The sequence below is a fragment of the Neomonachus schauinslandi genome, chromosome 3 (genome assembly GCF_002201575.2).
Source record: "Neomonachus schauinslandi chromosome 3, ASM220157v2, whole genome shotgun sequence".
NCBI classification, from domain to species: domain Eukaryota; kingdom Metazoa; phylum Chordata; class Mammalia; order Carnivora; family Phocidae; genus Neomonachus; species Neomonachus schauinslandi.
In genome coordinates this window covers 71821681-71845459 of record NC_058405.1, presented here as the reverse complement: position 1 = coordinate 71845459, position 23779 = coordinate 71821681, and the positions used below count along the sequence as shown (strand labels likewise).

The following is a 23779-nucleotide window of genomic DNA, read 5'->3' as shown; positions in this document are numbered from 1 at the left end:
TGGAACAGAATAGAGAGCCCAGAAATGGACCCTCAACTCTATGGTCAGCTCATCTTTGACAAAGCAGGAAAGAATGTCCAATAGAAAAAAGACAGTCTCTTCAACAAATGGTGTTGGGAAAATTGGATAGGCACATGCAGAAGAATGAAACTGGACCATTTCCTTACACCACACACAAAAATAGACTCCAAATGGTTGAAAGACCTCAATGTGAGACAGGAGTCCATCAACATCCTAAAGGAGAACACAGACAGCAACCTCTTCGACCTCAGCCACAGTAACTTCTTCCTAGAAACATCGCCAAAGGCAAGGGAAGCCAGGGCAAAAATGAACTATTGGGACTCCATCAAGATAAAAAGCTTTTGCACAGCAAAGGGAATAGTCAACAAAACCAAAAGACAACCAACAAAATGGGAGAAGATACTTGCAAATGACATATCAGATAAAGGGCTAGTATCCAAAATCTAAGAACTTATCAGACTCAACACCCAAAGAACAAAGAATCCAATCAAGAAATGGGCAGAAGACATGAACAGACATTTTTCCAAAGACATCCAAATGGCCAACAGACACATGAAAAAGTGCTCAACATTGCTCGGCATCAGGGAAATCCAAATCAAAACCTCAATGAGATACCACCTCACACCAGTCAGAATGGCTAAAATGAACAAGTCAGGAAACCACAGATGTTGGCAGGGATGTGGAGAAAGGGGAACCCTCCTACACTGTTAGTGGGAATGCAAGCTGGTGCAGCCACTCTGGAAAACAGTATGGAGGTTCCTCAAAATAGAGCTCCCGTACGACCCAGCAATTGCACTACTGGGTATTTACCCCAAAGATACAAATGTAGAGATCCAAAGGGGTATGTGCACCGCGATGTTTATAGCAGCAATGTCCACAATAGCCAAACTGTGAAAAGAGCCAAGATGTCCATCGACAGATGAATGGATAAAGAAGATGTGGTATATATACACAATGGAATATTATGCAGCCATCAAAAGGAATGAGATCTTTCCATTTGCAATGACGTGGATGGAACTGGAGGGTATTATGCTGAGCGAAATAAGTCAATCAGAGAAAGACATGTATCATATGACCTCACTGATATGAGGAATTCTCAATCACAGGAAACAAACTGAGGGTTGCTGGAGTGGGGGGTGGGGTGGGAGGGATGGGGTGGCTGGGTGATAGACACTGGGGAGGGTATGTGCTATGGTGAGCACTGTGAATTGTGCAAGACTGTTGAATCACAGATCTGTACCTCTGAAACAAATAATGCAATATATGTTAAGGAAAAAAAAAGATAAAACAGACCCTTCTTGAGAATATGCAGGGTTTGAGCAGTCCAAGCCTGCTACAGTAACCCATTCCCACGCATGCGTGTTCTTATGGTAGATTCCTAAAAGTGGAAATACTGAGTCCCATTGGAATATGGCTTTACACATGACAGACATATTTTGACTTGTAGCCATTTCTTATAGCCATAAGTCAATTAAATCAATGATACAATATTAAATAGGAGTTGCTTGAAGAGCTTTTTTAAGTTGAAACTAAAGTAATATAATCTAGGAGTCTGCCTTTATGAAATCTACCTCAATAAGAAGAGTTCAGAGAAGCCATAGACATAAATGGTTAGCATGTGCATAGTCTGTCCCTCCCAAGTGAGAGTTGTCTCAGTTTAATTTATGATGGCAAATGAGTTGACATTAATTTGTTTTAAGTGCAGTATTCTGTTGCTAATTAGAAGGATGCAAAATGTTTCAGATACCAGGCATATAAATAACACAATTGTTTTTTAAAGTCTTTTTTTTTCTGTTCTTCCTTTTAAAAGATATATTTATCGAGCATCCTCTATGTACCATGCAGGATGGTTAGGGATTTATATACTCTGCCCCACTTAATTCTAGAGGAAACTGAGGTTTGAAAAATTAAGTAACCACCCCCCACCCAGGGTCATGCAGCTTCTATGTGGTACAGCCGAAATCAGGCTAGGTCTGTCTGACTTTGAAACCTGCATACTTAACCTCTGTGCCATGCTCCGTAAATATTCTTATTCTCGATGGAGGCCAGTTAATTACATTTTATTGAAATAACTACCATTGAAAATTACATCTTAGAGACCGAGTTCTTCTTTGTAGGACAATGCTAGTGACCTCCCATAGAGTATCTCAGACTCCCTACAATAATTCTGTGGTCTGCCCATGCCCTTCCTTCCCCGGGTTTTCAGACACAGGCTGAGAGCTAGTACACTGTACTAAACATGGAGGCGTAAAATATGATCTACTCCCATAATATTGTCTTCCTGTTAAGTTAATAATGCTCATTACCTCATAGATATCAATGCAATGACAACAGAGAGTTATAGGTTGAGAGCTAATGATTAAAAAAGATACTGAACATCCTGTCGATGGGTGTGCAAAAGGAAAGTTCCCAAGAATTTTAGAAACTTAGCTTTGGTCTTTCAATAGTCCTTTTTCTCAAAATTTTCCTGAAAAATTTTTCTGTTGTTCATGTCAAATACAAAATCGCAAGAGTGCCTTGATCCCTATAATTTTACATCAATAGCTTCACCCATTGCCTCTTCAAACTGGTTTGCAATTGTTGTAGCAAATAGGAAAATACTTTCAGTTGAAAATATTGATCTGAAGATAGATTACTTCTTGGTCAAAATGCCCTCTGATTCTGTGTTGTTGGCATGACATATTATAGAAAATAAAATTACTTTATTCAGCCTAAGGTGTGGAAGGATTTCCTATGGTTATATAGAAAACGAACAGTTGGTAGCTTGTTGTCTGAGGGAAAAAAAGTTGGGGAATACTGAGGCTGTTACTCTACGAGCTCCAGAAACTCCACTTGCGTTATAAAAATTCCATTTTACGACTTTTTAAAGGCAGATTGTTATTTCTGAATTAAATTCCACAAATTTAAGTATTTCCAGGCAGACTATCATTTAAAAATACAAGTGTTTTGTCCACATTCTTAAAGTGTGTGTTTACTGAGCTTTCGACGTGCATGTGGGCCAGAGAGAGCTACTCAAACAGGCGCTCCCGCCATCCCTCCAGTCTGGCCAAACATTATCTCTCCTTTCTGAGCACATCTTTTTTTTTTTTAAAGATTTTATTTATTTATTTGAGAGAGAGAATGAGAGAGAGCACATGAGAGGGGGGAGGGCCAGAGGGAGAAGCAGACTCCCCGCCGAGCAGGGAGCCCGATGCGGGACTCGATCCAGGGACTCGATCCAGGGACTCGATCCAGGGACTCCAGGATCATGACCTGAGCTGAAGGCAGTCGCTTAACCAACTGAGCCACCCAGGCGCCCCTTTCTGAGCACATCTTAAATGAAGAGGTTGAGGAAGAGCTTGCTGAAATAAGGTATTCTGCTTTAGGAAAAAACAGGGCAGGTGAAAGGATCGCTTTAGCTGCTCTGGAATCTTGGTTCTAGATGATTTGAGGATTGACAATGACAATGAAAGAGTCATGGCACCTCACACTGTGGAAGCTCATGTTGACTCAGGAGTGTTTGGAAACCTCCCAGGAGTGGCCCCTGAAGGAGGCAAGTTCAAAGCCATTAGGCTGACCTGGGCTCTTCAGTATAGTCAGTGTTATTGCTTTGTGTTGACTGTGTTCTCCCTGAGGCTGAGTCTCAGTTGCAAACACAGCTTCAACTTATTTGCCATTGCGAAGCCAACAGGGGAGCCAGCAATAGGTTGGGGATAGAGGAGTGTAGAGGAGAGTAGAAGCGTTTAGAAAGAATCTTTGATGGAGAAAAAGAAAAGCAATAAATTTGAGACTATTCCTTTGCATGAGGTCACGGAGACAGAAAAATATCTTGGGGATGATGCATGGAATGTCTGGAAAGAGGAACTGTTCACTTCATCACTGCTGGGTGTCCTGGAAGGCCTGTTTGCTGTTCTTTCTGGCCGGCAGTGGGGAGGTTCCTAGCCCCCTCACAGCAGGCCAGGAGGTGCTATGAATCACAAGCTGTGACACCAGAGTCAACTCATTGTAATCTGGGGGAGTGAGGACAGGTGGAATTTGGTTGGGTGAGCATCCGCTCTCTCAACAAATATTTACTGAGCCCCTTCTTTGAGTTGAGTGCTGTGCTGGATAATTGGGGAAATCATGATGTATGAGACAGACAGTCTTTGTCCCTGTGGATCTGAGGGCATAACAGGGGGGAGAAACATCTGTATTTCCATGCTAAATTATTTAATTATAGTTATGCTAAGTGCTGTGAAAGAGAAATGAGTGTACAATGAAGGCATATTATATAGACATAATGTAGTGTGCAGAAAACACGCAGACACAGACCTAAAGGATCGGTAGAAAGTGCCAGACAGCAGTGGGGGGGAATAGCATTCCATGCAGGTGAACCACAGCAATTTCCTCTTTGTGTTAGAGGTTCCCAAGGCTCCCTCCCCTTAAAATCTTGGACTAGGGCTGCCAGCAATTAGATCTGAAATTGAAAAGATACACACTCACCTTTCCCCTTCCACTCCTTTTATGGAGGAACTTGCTGGCTATGATATAGTCAAAAGACTGCATGAAAAAGAAATGGCACAGAAAATTTGCAGCTGCTTCATCAGTCTCTGATTTTATTGCTGAGGCCACCTTGGTCTTAATCATTACACAAAAATTGTCCCTTAAGCAGTTCACTGGGACAGTTTCATTTTGTTGTTGTTGTTTTTTTTAGGGCACTTGAGTTTAAAACTCTCAATAACCTCATCCTCTATTGCCAGTTTAGTGGTCTGTGGTGCTATTTAACAATTATTTGTTAATTGTGCTAATTAAATTAAATGCCACAGAATGATCCAAGTAAGGGGAAAGAGACATTTGTCTTCCTCTGCTATGTCTTTCAAAGTCATTCATTAAAACAGCAAGAGTATTGTAGGTGATTTGGGAAGGATTATGGGACAACCCATAGTCTCAGAGGAGAATTTATAAAATGCCATGACTCACCTTGCTATTAAGCCGCCCGCAGGCTGGTGTGAAACCTTTTGTTTTGTGGTAGATCCTCAAAAGTAGGGCACAAAAACCCAACTTTCATTTAAGAGTACATACACGTATCTAAAAGGTTACGCACCTGGTATTTTGCCCACTCTGCTTGTCAGCCTCAAAGAGCTATGGGAGCTGGTCCGGCAGTAATTAATGCAAATGGTCTTTTAGAGCTGTGTTTTCCATTGTGATTTCTGACACTTATGTATTTCACAAATCTGCCCCCTGTGCCATAAATGCATTGTTATGCAAATTGCTACCACAACGTCGTGCAATCTCTTAGCGTGATGAACGTGGAACTTTTAATTACGTGTTAGTGTTTAAAACTTTTCATTTCTTTCCAGATTTGTATATTCTACTGGCTAGCTTACATTGATGAACTGCCTCATACTAATTATGATCTTCATAGGGAGTAGAAAAAAATGCAAATATAAGAAAGAGACAAATGTCAGTCATCCATTTTCTAAGATAACTGGAGAAAAATAGCACACTTCTTGGACATCGCAAAGTCTTCGAATCTTTCACTTTTAATCCATTAATCAGTATATTTGTACGACTTTGGGCCCCACACTTGACTAGTCAATAGTCCCCCAACTGGCCTAACCCATAGGCATCTAAATCCCTCCCTCTCACCCTCCCCCACTGCTGGCAGCGGCCGTTCACATTTCTAAATGCAAATCTCGTCCTGTTACTCCCCTGCTTAGGACCTTTGAGTGGCTCCCCATTACCTACAGGCACAGATCCAGACTCCCCGTGTAACCGAACTAACGGGACTTTGCTCCTTGATGAGTTATAGGCAGAGACGACAGCAGGTGGGGCTGTGGCACAAAGTAACCTTTATTTGCAGCAAATAAGGAGATTGAGGGAAATAACTGACTCCCCAAGTGGGGCAAGTGGGTTTCTTTTATTTCGGTTTAGGATAAATATTTAGAAAGGGGAGTTCTGTCCTTGCATGTAGAGGGGGCCATAAAGTCGTGCATGCATACTTAGGAAACATGCCTATACGTGCATCATGTTATGTTAATGAGGTTTGCGCTTTTCCTTGGGTGGAGATTTTAATATTATAATGAGGTAGAGGTAACTGTCAGACACCCTATAGTCCATCTGGCCGCCAGTGGTCGAGGCCACGGGTCTGGGCCAGCCAAAGCTCTTCCCATTGTTTGCCTCTAAAAGATAGGGTTAATGTTCCTGTGAAGAAGTGGGGGGATGGTCCATGGAGGTCTTGCTGGTGACCATTTTAACCTCGTTAGCCCTGTGGGGTGTGGTTTCACCCAGCCTGGCATAGGCCTTTCCTGAGTGTGCCTGCCTAACACTTTAGCCTTCTTTCTTCCATGCCACCACATTGCACCTCTGGTTCCCTGAATAAGCCAAGGCACATTTTGTCCCTGTGCCTTTCCTCATTCAAGCTGTTCCCTTTATAATGCCTTTCTCCTAGCCCTGCCACTCCCAGTCACTTGCCAGACATCTGATTCTCATTCAAGATGACCATGTATTGATTGCTTAGCTATGATGAGTCCTTCACTAGCCTAGGTCTTGACCATCTTGATGACCACCGCCATCATCATGAACATGATCTCTACAATTTATTGCCTAGTATTATGTGCTAGACTCTGCCCTAAGTGCTTTAAACTCATGCTCTTCCTAAACACTGGAGCAACACTGTAGAGTACCTCTTTCCTCATTTCTAGACATGATGAAATGTGACTTTCCTGGTGTCAGAGTTACTGTGTAGCCAACTCAAGATTTCAGTTGAGGTCTTCCTCCAATGCTTCTTCTTTTTCTAATATCCTACATTCATTTATTTATTGGAAGATTGGCTGATTAAATATGACATTGATTAGGATGTAGGACTTTAGAAAATATAATATCACGAGAAGATCAAGTAGAATTCCTCTTATAAAGGAAACCAAATTTGTTATGTAAGGGCTTGGAGGAAAGATGAGACCCCCAAGGAGCCTGAATGTGGTTAGAACTGTTCTTGTGTCAGATAAGAAAAAGCAATTTGCCTGCAACCATGTGTCATCTCATTTATTTATGGCTTCCCTGAGGTTACCTGGGCCCCATATTGAACATGAGAAGCCAGTATATGGCCACCAGAGACAGGACCCTGAAATACAGAGTCCTCTGGCCCAAAAGAAGCTCTGATTCTTGAACAGTCTATATGGCAGGAGAGAGTTGGGGAACGGGTAAGAGTAGAATGCCTGATTATTCAGTATACGCAACTTAAACCAACATGACAGTGTCACGCTGTGGATCCGAGCTGGGACAATAGGTTAAATATTATACAGGCCAAACTGAGGTATGGCTCATTGATGAGCAACTATGATAATAATGGTCAGCACTTATTGAGTACTTACTGTATACTTAGCCATACCCATCATCTCATCTTGTTCTCACTTATAACCCATGATACACAAGTACTCTTCTTAACCCTATTTTCTAGATTAGGAAGCTGGATTAGAGAAATCAAGTAATTTGCCCAAAGTAACAAAACCAGATGTCAGGGTTGGATTCAAGCCTGAGCAACAGACTGCAAATCTCCCGCTTGCATCCAGTGCCCATTTTGTAGCCCTGGCACCGGGTAATTCTGACAGTGTTGGGCCTCCTCACATGGCAGCTGTGACCAACACCACCCAGCAGAGCACCAGTCTGCTCTGGCTGCCAGCATGCAGCACTTTTGTGCCCATGACCTGGGGGAAAAGTGACAACTTCTAGGACCTTTATTTAAAAATTATTAAAAATTTAAAAATTGGGTCCTTTTTTTTTTTAATTGGCTATACCTCTTTAGGCTTTAAAAAGCAAAAGCCACCTTGGACATATTTCTTTCTCTATGTGATTTTTGTTCCAGTGAATGGAATGACTTAATAAGCTACAGTGAATTTCTATCACGTAGAATTTGGATGGCAGAGAAACTAGGGAATGAGCTTTGAAGTTAGATGCAGATTCTAGTTGTGATCACACCTCTAATAGCTGTGTGACCTTGATTTAATTACTGAACTTTTCTGACCTTGGATACTTCATTGGAAAAAGGGGAATAATAGCAACCTCATTCACTAATGATTTCATAACCCGTGCTTATAATCTATAGGTTCTAGACAAATATCTTTAATAATTAAGTATTAACTTTATTGTTAGTACTGTTAATAAATACTGTTTTTTGGCATGCTTAGTAAGTCCCTGGCATTATGTTAAGCACTTTTAATGCACTATACCATTGTATTCTTCCTTAGTGTTGGAGCCTACAGTTATTATTGCCCATTTTATACCTGGGAAAACAAAGCTCAGAGAGTTTAAGAAACCTGTCTGAGGTCATACAACTAAGCAAACAGTAAAGCTGAGTGTCTGGGCTCTAAACAGATATGCTAATAGATCCTAAACAACCTCCTCCCCATTATGTCTTTTTCCTACTTCCAACTCCCACTTCAAAATAATTGGTATTTTTAACCACAACTCCTAGTTTAAAATGTCTACTCTCTCAATTATGAGTTAAGCCACCAAATTAGTAATCAGTTTCCACTTGAAAAATATTGTAGATGAATATTCTCATGAAAGATGATCATAATATATTAAGTTCTTTAAAAGGTTACAAAATTATATTGTGACTCGTCCAAGTCAGTGCAAAACAAAGCAGGGAAAAAAAGGAACAAAAGACTTGGCCAACATTCCACAAAAGAAAAAAAGTAAATGTTCTATACATATATGAAAAGGGCGTTGAACTGCATCGGTAACCAGCAGAATGCGGTTCAAATCACAGTGGGATGTACACACATCAGAATGGTGACCTTTTAAAATCTGACCTTCCCTAGTGTTGATGAAGATGTAGTATATGACAGACTCCTGTACAGTCCTACCAGGAAACAGGGACATGGATGTAGCCACTTTGGAAAACAGTGTGGCATTGTCTTGTAATGTTTGCACCTGCCTTAAGTTAAGAATTCTGCATGTACATATATGAGAGATGCACACACGTGTACCAGGAGACACATACAAGTATGTTCAAAGGAGCATGCTTATAATTGCTAAAAACTAGAAGTGGTAGTACCTCAAACTTCCATCAGAACAAACAACTACACTGTGATATATGCACACCATGCATGGATCACTGTTTTGCAGGGACCATGGACTAGGGCTGCATGAATGTTACAATGTTAAGTACAAATTGCAAGACAGCAAAATATTCAGGGTATGGTTTCACTGATAAAAAGTTTAAGACTTAACAGACTTAAGGATGTTGCTTAAGGCTGCATATGGAGTAGCAAAACTATGAAGAAAAGCAAGGAATCGTGACCAAAAACAGCATGACAGTGGCTTCCTCGAGTGAGAAGGAAGAAGCTTAAACATGTTGAGCTTTGGGTGCCAATAGTGTCTGAAAGTTCCAGTTCTTGACCTGTGTAAAAACTTCATGAGTGTTTGCTTTTAATTACTTGTTAAACTGTACAACTAAGTTTTAAGTATTATATTTCACAATAGAAAGTGTTTAAAACTGTATTATAATATTAAGAATATACACACACACATAACGTGGTCTGAAATAATGCATTTCAGTGGGTTCATAGGGGTTATTGCTGGGTGAGGAAGTGGCAGAAATGAAGAAAAAGTGTATTTTCTCATTTTTGTACAATGAACACGTAACATTTTATAAAAATGGAAATAATGTATTTAAATATTTATTTTCATGTGATGACAGAGTCTTGATCTGTCACCTTAACCGGAAAACTTAAACTCCATACAGTAGCAGCTAGTAACAGTTTAACTTCCTGTTTACTTTGTCTTTTTTTCACTAGTCATCATTCCATTCATTGGCAACCTCAATCTCATTTATAATTTCGCATTTATAAAAAAGAAAGCAAGAAGTATATATGTAGCACATTAAGTACTTAAATGAACAGTGGTATTTTTTTAGCCTTGCATTGGATTTTCAGGGGAATTCAGAAATGCTGGAGGGAAACAGAATAGTCATCTCGCTAGTGAAGTGGGAGATGCTGGAAGGCCAGAGACAAGGTAGGCTGGACCCAAGAAGCAAACCTTCCAGTCTCATACTCCACCCTACTGGCCCTGAGTGGGCTGGCCCCGTATCCCATGTATCTTTGCACATGATCCCCCCACCTGGTTGTATCCTTTCCTTCTTGGCAATTCTTCTGCATACTTCACATCTCAGCTCAAGAGTTACCTTCTTTGGGGAAGCCCTACCTGGCTTCTCCTGGGAGCTCCCAGAGAGAAATCTTTACTCAGGACTCCAGGCTGGCACTTGCTATGTTATCTTGTCTACTTATTTACATGCCCCACTACTTGGTGGCTTTCAGGGGAAGGATTTTGTCTTTTCACCTTGGAATCTGCAGCAGCTAATACCATATAAAGCACAATGGGGCCACCCAATAAATATATGCTGAATGAATGAATAAAGGAATATGAAGGACCTTTTAAGGAATAAATAGTTCAGAAAATAAGAAAGGGCTGATGCAGCCTGTAGAGCAAAACAGAATATTAACATGAGGGTACTTATTTAATACTAACTAGACCATGCTAGGGATTTTTATTTATGGGCAGAAAATGTTAGCTCTGAAAAGCACAATTTTATTATGCTTTCAAATTAACGTGAAAGTAAATCATTAGGTCGAATGAGACAAACAATCCAGACCATTTCTTTCATTTAGGCTTACCTCACTAAAACTGCCACAATGAATAAAACCTTAATCTCTGTTTGTATAGTTTCAAAAATACAAAGTATTTTTCCCACCACAACTTACTTATTCCCACTTTCTCAGTACCTAATAGATCATGCAGTGTCTCGATTCCCCAGGAGAGCTGGTTATTTTCTTTCCACAAATCCATCATACTCAGAACTTTACTCATTTTGTTTCTAACAGTGTGTAAAGTGATTTCTCATTACTCACTTAGGACATGTCTGTTTATTATGTAGGGAGAGAGAAGTACTGGAGAAGAAATAATAAGAAGAAAATAAGAGATTTCAAAATGTTAGGAATCTATCTAATCTGAAGGTTGATTTCATTTCCCACAGAGGAAGAACATAATTAGTAATAATAACCAACTTGTTTGTTTATAAATGTTTACTGAGTGGGCAATTCTCCTGTAATGTGTTGTCTAATGGGGAATATAAACAGGTAGAAGGTCTAGAGTATAATAAAGTTGTAGCCACAGAGCATGTTGGCAGTATCTAGAGACCTCTAGGTTGAGATCTGAAGGATGAGGTGGAGCAGAGCTAACTGGAGGCCAGAGGATAAAGGAGGCTGCTTCAGAATTCCACAAGAGAAGTGACACTGGTCTGAATGAACTTGCAGTAACTATGCAAACAGAAGTGGACTTCTGTTTTAAGAGAGATGTGGGATTATATTCACAGGATTTAGCATTTTATTACATGTGAAGAAGTGAGAAAAGGGGGAGGAAATGAGGATGAAATCAACATTTCTGGTTTAGCCCTAAATCACTTTTACTGAGAGAAGGCAGGACTGAGAAGAAGTTTTTTTTAGGTGACAAGTTCAGTTTTGGGTGTATTAAGTGTCATGTGCATGGGAGGTACCCAAAAAGGAGACATTTATATATAGGATGGATATATATGTATGTGTGTGTATTTAAATCTATCGATTGATCAATAGATATAAATTTGGGGTACAAAAAATAGGAATTCCATAAAAAGGAAACAGAGAAGTCAGAGGGGAGGAAATTGCCAAAGTAACACTTAAAGGAATTTCCCACAACTCCTAGGATGAGGGTTTGCAGACTAAAATAAAGGAATTATGCCAAGTGCCCAATACAACTAATGCAAAAAGACCCACACCAGGACATATCAGTATGAAATTCCACAACACAGGGAAAAAGAAGAGGCACCAAGAGCTTCCCAAAAGAGCAAATAGATCACATACAAAAGGATGAAATTTATAATGGCATCAGACTCCTCGATAGCAGCCCTGCAAGCTGAACGAGAAATGCATTCACAGTTCTGGGGGAAATGATTACCATATTAGAATTCTGGATTAAGCCAATCAATTATATAAAGAAATTTTCAGCCATGGACGATGTCAGATAATTTACCTCCTATGTACATTTCTCTGGAACGTCAAAAACGAAATGTGCTCTACCAGAATAAGGAAGCAGACCAAGAAAAAGGAAGACATGAGGTCCAGAAAAAAGGGACCCTACATAGGAAAGAGGCAAAGGAATTTCCCAGAATGATGATGAAGGGAGGTTTTAGGATGACAGCCCTGCAACAGTCTTAGAAATTACCAGTCCAGAGCAAAATGGAGAATTGAGGGTTCCAGGAAAATAAAACAGAACCTTTTACATGATTGTGAGAAGAGACTTGTGCTCTGATAGTGTTTTGGTGGAGAATTAGCAAAATATATAGAAATCTAAGCAAACAAAAACCAAGGCAGCTATTAAATCCAGGGAAAATCAAAAGCCATACAAGTAAGAAAATTGATCAATTGTGAATAATATTCATGTAATTGTAACAAGATGAACAGTGAATTTTGACTTAATCAAAAGTTATGGTACAACTGTATTGATGAGGGAGGTGGTGTAGTAGCAAGCCTATGGAGAGCAAAATTGTTATTTTCTGTAGTAGGAAGATATTAAAATAGGTCTAAAGTGTAAATATCAAGATATAGCAGTATAAACCTGTTACTTAGATACATAAAGATAAATATTAGGAAAAATACCTGAAAAAATTAAAAGTGATGAGTATGAATTGGGCATATGGAGGGTGGGATACTGCTAAGTTTTGTTTAAAGCCTGTGGACTGATCTTTTAGAAAGATTCAGATGTCAGACTTTGTTGTTTTTTTTTTAATAGGTTAAAAGGAGGAATGCAAAAGATAAAGAGGAAAAGTAGAATTACTGTCCTGTGTTGTGGCTGCAGTTATAGCCGGTGACTGTAAATCTGATGGCCCCATCTGTGTCATTGTGTCTTCTAGCTGGACTAGTGGAAGATGACAACTAGGTTAGGCTAGGGTTGGGTTCTGCAGATACTTGTGACCATGGTGGTTTCTGATATTAGAGCAAGAGTGTGGAGAGGAGGATAGTAGAAGTGAAGGACATTGGGATCAACTTTAGATTGGATAGGAAAGGAGGTGAAGACAGGATGAGCCTAGTAGTTTGGGGGTAAAGGGATTCATAGTCTAGATTAGGGAAATGAACTGATGGAGTGGCAGTAACATAGTGAGATGGCTGGAGGATAGAAGGTTGTGTTCCAAAGTAGAGTATGTGAATTTCAGAGGTGAAGTTCTGGTTGATGACAAGATCCAGGGTGATGCCCAGGGGTCCTGATTAAATATGCCTGGCAGGAGTTGCAGATGTCAAAGGACTGAAAGGCTGGGATGTCAGATGAGTTAGGCATGAGATCGTTGACATTTCTAGGGTGATGGCAGGACCTGGGGTAAACAGGAAGTCCATACCTGGGGGTAAGTGAGGAATAGTAACCTTGCTGTAAGTAACAATAGGGAACAGTGTTGGCGTAGACCAGAACATTAGAACATCGAAGGAAAAGGGGTTTCACGTGAGCATGGAGGCTTCAGGTTCTGGTGGGATACTAGATAGTTTGAAGGGGACCTCCTGAGTCAAAGATAAATTGGGTGAGGAGGATAAGGATAAGTGGGGACCATTTGAGAAGTTTGCTCTGGGAGACATTGAGGATGAAAGTAGAAGAGGGAGCTTATTTAGCAAAGTGTAACAAGTTCCATGCAGTATGGACAGAGAGAGAGAGGAAGGCTGGGTCACGGGGTGGAAAAGAGATAGGGATTCACTGGCTTCCAGCTTTAGAAAACAAATGTCTTGTCTCTTAGTCTGGTCTCTTAGTCCCCACCCAAAATAGAAGACCTTTAGTATCTACATGCTCCTGCCCTCTCCCTTGACTCCACTCTGAGTGTTCTCACCCAGGCCCCATCCTACTGTCCTTTAGACTGTCATGTGGGGTCAGACTCACCTGGATTCACTGTGTTTCTGAGTACAGGTAGGCGGGCAGGCCATAGGATTCATTATGTCTCAGGACTCACTGGGGCTATTGCAATGAAATGCAGGCTAAAATGAGGGCAAGAAATCATAGGTTCAGAGCTTGGCTCAGCCACATACTGGTAAATGTGGCTATGTTACAACCTCCATACCTTCACTTTCTTCATTTGCAAATTAATGGTACCAGTAGCAATAGCAACAAAGTGAGATAACATACACGGAAGCAACTGCAAGCTAGTTCCAGGCATTTATAAATGCGAATATATACATTCAACAAAAGTACAATCTCCATGACAGCTCATACCAGTCTCTTTCACTGGAACAGCGCCTGATGCATATTTGGTGCTTAATAATGAATGAGTAAGAGTATATTGGGGCCGGGGGGGGGGAATATATTATTTGATACATTCCTATCTAGATAATGTTTCTGTGCTCCATTCTATTCAAACTCTATAAATCTTCCCTTGAAATGTTCCCACATTCCATTTATCTTTTAAGTGACATCAGAATCCCTGCTTCCTGATTACATCATTCATTTTTTTTCCTATTTACCTCTTTTCAGTTATACTGGCACAATAATAATTACTTGCATTGTTGCCACGTTTGCATTTCATTTTTCTTTTGGCTCCTCTCCATCTTCCTTCCATTCTTGTTCCTTGTCTGGGAGTGGGTCCGTAGGGCCAGGAAAGAATCAGCCCTATTACCGTGGCTTTGACAGGTGCATAGTGTGCGACTGTTAGACAGATGGGGGATAAAGTCTATTGCTGTGTATATTTCTTTATCCTTTTTTGTTTCCTATCTTTCCTTAGTTATACTGAGATTGACTCGCATGTACACATGGCCCATTGTGTGTGAGGTTCAGAGCCTGTAAATATTCCCTTTGATTTTTTTTGACATGCTTATTTAGTTTTATGAAACAAGTATATAGCATTCTTCTAACCATTATCTTAAATCTATTTTTTCCCCATTTCGAGGTGCTCAGTCAGGACCCTGAATGACCCACTGTCATTTACCATTACATTTTGTTTTTAAGATACCAGTCTCATCCTCAGAGCAAGCCCATCATTCTTGGCAGCTTTCCTCATATTCTCACAGCTCCCAGGCAACCCGGCAAGTGGTCTCTGCCTTAAGCACCCATGATGAACGGTGTGTCAGTTACTTTTATGATGTCCAGCTCAGGACTAAAACACAAAATGGGTCTTCTCCCAGCCGGTGCAATAGTCACTCATGTCACTGTGGAAGGCCTTGTCCACATGAGAAACTGAGCTGTACACTGTTCTTTTTTTCTTTTTTTTTTCCTGAGCGACTGTGTATGGATTGCCAGTCAGAACCCTTCAACTTAGACCTTTGGGAGGTTTTTGCTGCTTTATGTAGAGCGTAACACTTCAGGACCATTTGAAGGTATAGTAATTGTCTGCACTGGGGTGGATATGATCAGTAACAGGGTTTCAAATCAAAACTATGATCTTATCCTTTGATTCCAATGAGGCTGGCATTTCTTCCCCTCCCAGCACCTTCTCCCTTCCACCCCAAAAGCGCCACCAACAGGGCTCTGATTTTGTATACATACATCCTTTTATATAGCTCTGAATCTCCATGTGCAGAAGGTACACTGAGGTATGCAAGAAGTAGCTTTGACCAATTATGAACCCCTAAGAGATGAGCATGTATATATATATATCTGTTAAGGAGCTATTTTCTCTAGCTGACCTTCTCAGGCCTTGTCTGGTTGCAAGTCACAAAAACCTAATCAAACTGCCTTAGGCAAAAGAGAATGCTAAAGGTCAGAAGGATTTGGGCTCACATAACTGATAAGTCCAGGTGATATTGCTAATGTGAGGTAGGGCTGTACCCAGGTCCTTAAACAGTGACATTGTGAATGATTTTTTTTTCTCCTGTCCCCACGTCCCCCTCTCTTGGCAAAGGCTCTCCCCGCACGGAGTCAGAGATAGTCAAAGGCAGTTCAGGCTTATATCCCACCAGTTTAGGCGTCAATCAGAAAAAGAATTCTTTTCTAGTAATTCCAGCAAAATTTGTAAGATAAAGGCTCTCATTATCCCAATCTAGATTTTGTTTTCCTTCTCAAACCAGGGTGCTCTGTCACTCCAGCATGATGCAGAGCTCTGATTGGGCAGGCCTGGGTCACAGGCCCATCTCCAGATCCAGGTGTATCAGCCCCCCCCCCCCCCCCCGCACCACACACACACCAATCACGTGGCCCATGAGGAGGGAAGGCTTAGTTCCCCCATGTGAGCACGGGTGCTTTAAAAGAAGCTGATCAGGCCAAACGAGATGTCCGCTAGAGGTATGTAGTCTACACTAGGGGAAAGTAACAGGGAAGGCTGAACAGGGTTTAAGGAAAGACAAATATTCAAGAGGGGTTGCGGAAATTAGTAAAAGCTTCAGAAATGAGTGACGGGGCCTCAGGAGATTCATACAGACCAAGAAATTAATGCTTTTTTGGTGAGTAAAAAGAGTTTCCTCATTTATTCATTCAGTTAGACACAGAAGGTATTATCATAGGTTAAATAATGCCCTAATCAGAACCACTGAGCCTTACCTTCCATGGCCACAGGGGCTTTGCATCTGTGCTTAAGTTAAGGGTCTTGAGATGGGGAGATGATCCTGAATTAGCTGGATAGACCCAGTGTAATCACAAGGGTCCTCATAAGCAGAGGGCAGGAGTAGTTAGAGAAGGAGACGTGAGGACAGAAGCAGAGATCGGGGTGATGTGCCTTGAAGAGGGTCGAGGCGGCCACTCACCAAGGAACACCGGAAGCTGAAAAAGGCAAGGAAACAGATTCTTCCCTGAAACTTCCAGAAAGAATGAGCCCTGCTGGCGCATTGACTTTAGCCCAGTGAAACTGACTCCATGCTTCTGGCCTCCCAGAACTATAAGAGAATAGATTTGTGTTGTTCTGAACCACTCGTTTGTAGTCATTTGTCCCAGTGGCAACAGGGAATAATACAGAAGCTTTCAGTGAAGAGAGGTGACCTGAATCTGGGGATGATCAGGAGTGGGCCAAAGCCAACAAAGGAGAGATTGAGCACTCCAGCCTAAGACAACAGCCTAGGTGAAGATAAGAATGTCACATGGAAACTGCGGTGTCCACTGCAGGGCCCGTGGCAGAAGAAGCAGGGCCCTGGAGGTTGCGTACCCCATGCCATATAGTTGGGACTTGCTGCCAAAGACCAGGGAAAGCTTTGGAACAGCTTTAAAAGGAAAATCATATGCTCTGGTTAATGATTAGGAAAGGTCATCCCATTAAGAAGGATGAGTCAGGTAAACATGAAGAAGGTAAGACGCAAGACCAAGAAATCACTTAGGAGATTTTTCCAGCTGTCCCAGTGAGAAATGATGAGAACTGAGCTAGGGTAAATAGTGTGAATGGGAGCAGGGCCAGATGCAGGAGCTGCTTTATGAGGCAGACAAGTAGTGGCTGATTAGATGTGGGAGCATAAAGAAGAGGACTTGCTGGCTTCTGGTTTCAGTGACCAGGGAAACAACTGACCAAGAAAGAAAATCTAGGAAGAAGAGTTATTTGAGAAGAAGAAAATTCGTTCCAGTTGGGGTGTGGTGATCTGGTCGTCTGGTAGGTTGTGGTGGTGTCTAGTTGGCTGCTAAAAACAGGTCTGGATCTCAGGAAAGATGTCTGGGCGCATCTGGATTGGAAATGACAGAATTGATGGTCAGCGGCATGTGCAACTTGGTGGTGCAAGCATGCTGGGAAGTCAGGAGCATCCAGAAGGGTAGACCGGGAGAAAGGTGAGGCAGAACTCTGAGACAGCTTTACTCCGGTGCAGGCAAAGGAGGAAGCCACAGTGAAGGGGAGAGAGAGAGTGTCCAGAGCGACAGGAGGAAAGCCATGAGGCCAGAGCCCTGTCTGGCATTCCTAGATACTCAGAGGTCTTACAGAGTTAGGTGAAAGCTTATGGTACACTTCAAAATCATTAAGGCTGAGTCTGGATTGCAAGAAAACTGCAAAAAGTACTGAAAGCCTTCACTAATTGCTGTAATTTTCTGTGCCATCAAGAATTCCCAGAACCACACAGGAGTTTTCTAGGCAGCGCTGTGTTCCTATGGGAGGGACCGTGAAACCTTCCATCAGAGTTGTAGAATTGGGTGCACTAGGCTGGTTTCTCTCCTCATCCTTTCATGGATCAGACAAATTATTTTCATTTTGGTTTTGGTTTCACTCCTTTTATTGTTTATTTCTTACTATAAAAGTAATATGTGGTCATCATAAAAAATGAAAATAATGCAGAAGCATAGTAAAATAAAAAGTAATATCCCCTCCATCCTGCTGCTCAGAGGTAACCATTATTAACAACTTGGTGCCTTTCTTTCAAAACTTCTTATATAGTTTAAAGTATAATACAGATAACATTTTGTGTTATAAAAATGGGATAATACCATGCATAGAGTTCAACAACTAGCTCTTTTATTTATCATGGACAACTTCCGTGCTGGTACAATATAGAGCTACTTCATTCTTTTTAATGGCTGCATAAAAGTACATGGTATGGATATACCACAATTTATTTAACCATTTCCCAGTGTGCATTTTGATGATTTACTCTCCTTTATTATTGTGAATAATGTATGAAGTTTCTTTGCACATAATCTTTTCCCTTAAGCACAGCTGCAAAACCCCTATGGCCATGGAAGGTAACACTCAGAGCTTCCAAAGAGAGATCTGTAGGAGCAGGACTGCTAGGTCAGGTATATCGATATTTAAATTTTTGATAGAAGCAGGCAAATCATACTCCACGAAGTCTGAATGAAAAATATTGAGATACTGAATAAATATTCATGTTTAATTTTCTTCTAAAATGATATGTTTAATGCAGACTTTTGGCTTTTAACATTTCAGCTCCCATGAGTCCCAGTACCTTTTTGTATTTGTTGATAGCTAAAATCTGAGCAGAAGGAGGGATGAGAAGAATGAAGTGAGCCGTAGATTGGGTTCTCTGCAGGGTGGGTCTGGCTTCGGTGGAGTGAAGTGGTGGCTTTCAGGACCCCAGGTTCCAGCCTTCTGTAAGCCCTGAAGTACCTGAGCAGGACATCTTGAAAGAAGCCCGGTGGGAAGGAGGAGACAAGAGACGGAATTGACTGAATGACCACACTGGGCCAGGATGGATGTGGCCCTGTGGTTGACGCTTAGGATCTAGTGGGGAAGGCAGACAATAAACAAACAGAGGAGGGTATCACGTATTTGGGGTACGATACACACTATGAAGAGGAATGAAGTAAGTGAAGGGGAGAGTGGCAGGTCCTGGGATCGAGCCCTACATCGGGCTCCCTGCTCAGCAGGGAGATGGTGACAGGTGTGTGGGGGGACGAGCAGAAGGCCGGTGAGCAAGGATGGGGAAGGTAGTGAGGCAGGTCCAATGGTGAGGGGGAAGTGGGAACCCAGTCAGGCCAGAAAAGAATGAAAGATGGGGAGGTTGGATCCAAATACCTGCCTCTCTCTCCAAACTCCTGGAATAATCTCTCCCCACCATCATATATACACACGCACGCATACACATGCATGCACACGTACATATAAATCATCTATAATGGTGTTTTTATATAAAGGGGAAAATTGATATATTTGAACATATTAAAATTTAAAATCACAGTGCAATGAAATATACTATAAATAAATTTTTAAAAGTGAAAGGCTGGAAGATATAACTTATATAGCAGGCAAAGAAAAGATTAATATCCAGAATAAATGAAGAGTTCTTAATACATCAGGAAGAAAAATAGGCAGAGGATTTAATTAGGCTATTTTCAAACAAAGAAATGCACATGACCAATAGGAAAAGACTCTAAGTGTCTGGCAAAAATTAAAATGATTGAGACTTCCATGTCAATAGGGTATGGGGCACGCAAAAAGAGTTACCCTCATGCACTGTTGGCTGGGAGTGTAAATTCGTAGCTCCTTGTGGAAGACAGTTGGACTGTGTCTAGCAATCCAGCAAAGGAGCAGACTCTTTTTTTTTTTTTTTTTTTAAAGATTTTATTTATTTATTTGAGAGAGAGAATGAGAGAGAGCACATGAGAGGGGGGAGGGTCAGAGGGAGAAGCAGACTCCCCGCCGAGCAGGGAGCCCGATGCGGGACTCGATCCCGGGACTCCAGGATCATGACCTGAGCCGAAGGCAGTCGCTCAACCAACTGAGCCACCCAGGCGCCCAAAGGAGCAGACTCTTAATCCAACAAAAGCACTTCTATGTATTTTTCCTGAAAAGATACTCGTCCCTATGTGCAAAGAAACCAGTAGAAGAATGTGTATTGCAGCACGTGTTGCTATTTTAATAGCTAAAACTTGCAAACAATCTAAATGTTCATCAATAGGAGGATGGGGAAATGAATTATGGCACACTTATTGCCTATTCACATGTGGCATTTTTTAAAAGATCTATAAATACGGGGCACCTGGGTGGCTCAGTCGTTAAGCGTCTGCCTTCAGCTCGGGTCATGATCTCAGGGTCCTGGGATCGAGCCCCACATCCGGCTCCCTGCTCCGCAGGAAGCCTGCTTCACCCTCTCCCACTCCCCCTGCTTGTGTTCCCTCTCTCGCTGTCTCTCTCTGTCAAATACATAAAATCTTTAAAAAAAAAAAAAAAGATCTATAAATACACTGATAGGAAAAAGATCTTTAAAGATGTGGGTAGGTAAAAAGAAATTGCAATATGTGATATATTTAGCTAACCAAGCGCTGTGTTTGTATATGTGTAGGTAATATTTATAAGTACCTAGAAAGAGGTCTGGAAGAATAACCAGCAAATCGCCACCAGTAGTTAGCTCTGGAAGAAGAGTGAGGTCGCAGGCTTTGGGGAGTGGGAACTGGGACGGGTTCCGTATCTCAGGAACCATTCCCAAGCTTTACTGTTAAAATGACCTAATACATTGTGCTGAAGTGGAGGTGGGTCTGGGTACGTCCAGGTCTGCGGTATTTCTCTACTCCTCCATCCGTGGTCCTGGGCTTTTCCGACGAAGGTGATGTAAAGGTGAGTGTCTGTGGCCGGCATTCATGGGGAAACGGCACTCTGCGCCCGGACATAATTTCCGGAGCAGCCCCGTACCGTTCTTAGTTATTGCTTGCACTCAGGTTATCCCCTTCTGCTGCAGCCAGCTCTGCCAGCAGGTCCCACGAAGAAGGCCCAACTGCAGCGGAGAGAGCTCAGAGGCTCTCCAGGTCACCTCTGTGGCCCAGCTGCATGGAAATTCATTAGAGGCAGACCACGTCCCCCGTGGCTCAGGTCTCAGGGATGCCGAAGTCATTAGCAGCTGTGTTGGGCTCCAACTTCCATCTCTGTCTTCTGAAAAAGTGTTGGGGCAGGAAGAGGAGGGCAGGCTGAGTTGGTGGCTGAGGACAGTACAACTTTCATTCCCAGATAGTTTGTCAGAGGCATTCGGGTGCAGTGACCTCCAGAGACAGGGGTGTTTTTCATCAAATCAGAGGCAGCAGTGTGCTGATTCCCCTGAACGCTACAACGAAATTCCCTTTGCCCTAAATGAGTGTGTCCTCCCTGAAGCACGCGGGGTGGTGACCGTAGCAACAAATCACCCAAATGTTATTTTGTTCCCTTTGCCTTTTGTGAAGCCTCCCTTTCCACAAACAACTTGTGTTACTGTTTCAATTATAACTAGCTCTCTTTCCTTCTTTTTTCTCTTTTTAAACTCTGTCTAGGATCAAAGAAAGAAGTACAGAAAGATCAAGATGCTAATAAACCTGCTGTTTCATCTCCTAAGAGAACCGTGGCTTCAGCCACCAAGCTTCATTCACCAGGTATTTAAGAAATGTGATCGGTGTCATTTGGGGAGAAGGCTTGGACTTGTAATTTATTTGGTTCACATGTCATTAATGGAGCAGGGCCAACCCACGTGATATGTGTGATATGTTCCAGAGCTTGAAGTACATACACTGATGTGTCCTGACTCGAGATGAAATGAACCAGCTGTTGGCATCATTTTATGTTAAAAAAAAAAAAAATGAAATGTTACCGTACTACTTTTAAGTGGTAGAATCTTCTCTGTGTAGGAGTATCTGCTATTCCTACAGCATGTAGAAATAATTTATAATTGAAAAACAGACTTTGAAGATCTAACCTCCAGAGATAATAATATTTTCTAAAAAGAAGAAAAATAGAAAAGCAACAGATATCAAATACTTGTGATCTTGTCAATGAGGAAAGCATTTATCTTCAGATATGAATAAACTAGGTAACATCATTTGAGAGTTGAAAATCGTTTATAACATGAAAATTCATATTGTAAGGCATGAACAGAATATTGCATTCTGTTCTCCCTTTGTAGAACAGAATACAATATAACCTCAGAACATTTTCTTTAAGCACGAAAATTGTAGCAATAATAGCAGCTACTGTTTGAGTCCTTACTGTATCCCAGGATACCGGGTACTGTTGTAAGCTCTTTAAATGTATTAATTTATTTAATGCCTGCAAGGACTGAGACAGGCACCATTATTGCCTCTCCCTTTACATGTGAAGAGATTGAGGTACAGAGATTTTCATTAGTCAAGTCACAGGAAATAAGTAGTAGAGTCTCAGTTTGATCCCAGCCACTCTGAACCCTACAACTGCATTCTTAGTCACTACCTCTGTTAACCAGAAAGCTTGGAGAATAGAGAACTTATTAATATTTCTGGTTAATTGAAAATATACAGAAAAGAAGCCCGAGCCACATGTGAGAGAGTCAGGAGACAAAACTGCGTACCTAAATAGGGTGAGAGGTCAGAGGGGGGGACCCTGTATAAATCTGGAATTTCCAAAGGGCCACACCCTCACTGGATGAATTAGGAAGAAAAAGAAAACTCACCCCATAGGATGAGACTAGCCTCTTTCATCTTTGGCTGTGAGAGAAGATCGGGAAGAGAGACACGTTCTCCTTTAGGGATTCCTCACCCCCAATCCGCCCTGCCTCAATTTAAGAGCCAGAAAACATGCTACCTCTGTGGTCTGAAAATTCAGTTATCATGCTATAGCACTTGTGTGCACATAGCAGAATAAAATGTAACATCATTACACACTCAAGGAAATAAGCCACCATGAGTAAGGGCCTTCTATTCCGGGAGAAGAGAGTAAAGATACTGTGTAATTTTAGACTTTGTTAAGTCAAACTATGTGTGTTAAAATTTCTAGGATAATCAATAAAATAGAGCATATAGTTTTGAAGCAGTAGAGGGGAAAAGGTTGGGATAAGGGGTAAAAAAATATTTCAGTCAATGAAAGTGAAGGCAAAAAGGGGAGAAAGGAAAAAGAAAAAAAGGAAGGATAAAAGGAAGGGAGGGAGGGAGGGAGGGAGAGGGGAGAAATTGAAAGAATAGAATAGGGGCACCTGGGTGGCTCAGTCATTAAGCGTCTGCCTTCAGCTCAGGTCATGATCTCAGGGTCCTGGGATGGAGCCCCGCATCGGGCTCCCTGCTCGGCGGGAAGTCTTCTTCTCCCTCTCCCACTCCCCCTGCTTGTGTTCCCTCTCCCTCTGTCTCTCTCTGTCAAAAAATAAATAAAAATTTTTTAAAAATAAAAATTAAAAGAAAGAATAGGATAAGATCTTAGAAATGAGTTTAGAGATGTCATAATGAATGTACATGAACTAAATTCTCTAGACTAAATCAAAGATTTAGATTACCAGTCTGGATTCACTTATTGAACAGTCAAAAGTATTTATTAAATGCATGTTATACGCTGTGAAGTCTAGCTTTAGACTGCTTACAAAGTACACACCTAAGATAACAAGAATACTAAAAGGTTGAACATGAAAGGAAATATTTATACCAAGTAAATACGGAAACAAGAGGAAGTTTG

At 41.5% G+C, this 23779-nt stretch overlaps 1 protein-coding gene across 3 annotated transcripts in view; it reads left to right on the top strand.

Moving 5' to 3' along the window:
* The window catches only part of MTUS2 (microtubule associated scaffold protein 2), a 374457-nt gene that overhangs the window by 201547 nt on the left and 149131 nt on the right, over window positions 1-23779 (top strand). For all 3 annotated transcript variants that reach the window (XM_044913210.1, XM_044913209.1, XM_021678263.2), the window contains one exon: window positions 21643-21741. In XM_044913210.1, coding sequence (XP_044769145.1) covers window positions 21643-21741 — 99 coding nt within the window. The remainder of the gene's footprint in view (window positions 1-21642; window positions 21742-23779) is intronic.